The sequence below is a fragment of the Mandrillus leucophaeus genome, unplaced genomic scaffold (genome assembly GCF_000951045.1).
Source record: "Mandrillus leucophaeus isolate KB7577 unplaced genomic scaffold, Mleu.le_1.0 Scaffold66, whole genome shotgun sequence".
Lineage (NCBI taxonomy): Eukaryota > Metazoa > Chordata > Mammalia > Primates > Cercopithecidae > Mandrillus > Mandrillus leucophaeus.
The window spans coordinates 5710604-5711728 of record NW_012107141.1 but is presented as its reverse complement, the minus strand read 5'-3'; the positions used below and the strand labels follow the sequence as shown (position 1 = coordinate 5711728).

Genomic DNA, 1125 nt, shown 5'->3' with positions numbered 1-1125 from the left:
GGAAGATTCCACAAACAAGCCAGTCACATTTAATGAAAGTTATGCTTTAGGCCTAAACTTCGTTATGAGAGAACTTTGTAGTTCCACCATGATTTCTAACATATGACTAAAAATTCCCCCAAATCAGAGCCAAATTAACTCTACAGTTTTATGAAAAATGTGGGGAGGGGGACGTGTTAAGGGGGTGCTTTTCTTCTTATAGTTGGCAGGGCCTTCATCTGGAATCCTTAACACTGGGAATGCTGACCCATACTCAGAGCTCAAAGTGCAGAAAGAATGAATGAAATCAGGAAGGCACAGGAAAGCTGCCTTTCAATTTTAGTTTCTGATTTTGTTTACCGAAATAAGAATACATTACATTCGTTCACAAAGGAGAAATCAGACTTTGTCAACTTGCACTTTTTTTTTTCTTTTTTTTTTTTGAGACTGTTTCACTCCTGTCGCCCAAGGCTGGGCTGGAATGCAAGATGTCGGCTCACTGCAACCTCCACCTCCCCGGCTCAAGTGATTCTCCTGCCTTAGCCTCCCAAGTAGCTGGGACTACAGGCGCACGCTACCATTCCCGGCTACTTTTTGTATTTTTGTAGAGATGGGGGCCTCGCCATGTTGCCCAGGTTGGTCAGGAACTCCTGGGCTCAAGTGATCTGCCCGCCTCCTCCTCCCGCCTCCCAAAAGTGCTGGGATTACAGGCGTGAGTCACCGCGCCCGGCCCAACTTGAACTTTTAAATAAACGCCTTTCACAGTTTCTAGCCTACCTCCAGGTGCTGTTTAGAGGACCAGACTGGAGGCAAAGCAGCTTGGGACGCCTGGCTCTGGGGCATGATGACCTCCCCCAAACTTCTCTAGCCGTCCCAGGCCCAGGGCGGTGGGCGAGGGGAGCGGGCCCCCGAGCCTGCCCCGCGGCCCGGTCCCTCACCTGTGAAGAGTGGCACAGGAACCTCGTCTCATACTCCTCGTTCATGGTGATCACCCCGCGCACGTTCTCGTCCTGTACCAGCTGCCGAGGCAAAGAGGTGGCTCAGCAAAGACGGTGGAGACCCCAGCGGCCCGACAGAGACGGAACGGCGGGGACGGGGCAGGTGCCCGGGCTCCCCGGCCTGGCTCACCTGGCGCGTCAAGCTCCG

General features: G+C 52.9%; 1 protein-coding gene across 1 annotated transcript in view; it reads right to left on the bottom strand.

Annotated features, from left to right (window-relative positions):
• PTPMT1 (protein tyrosine phosphatase, mitochondrial 1) overlaps positions 1–1119 on the bottom strand; it is a 7165-nt gene extending 6046 nt beyond the window's left edge. The window contains exons 1-2 of the mRNA XM_012001449.1: positions 1108–1119; positions 918–998 (exon numbers count right to left, since the gene is read on the bottom strand). Of these exons, the coding sequence (XP_011856839.1) occupies positions 918–962 (45 nt within the window). The 5' untranslated portion in view covers positions 963–998; positions 1108–1119. The remainder of the gene's footprint in view (positions 1–917; positions 999–1107) is intronic.
• Positions 1120–1125: the final 6 nt, after the last annotated feature.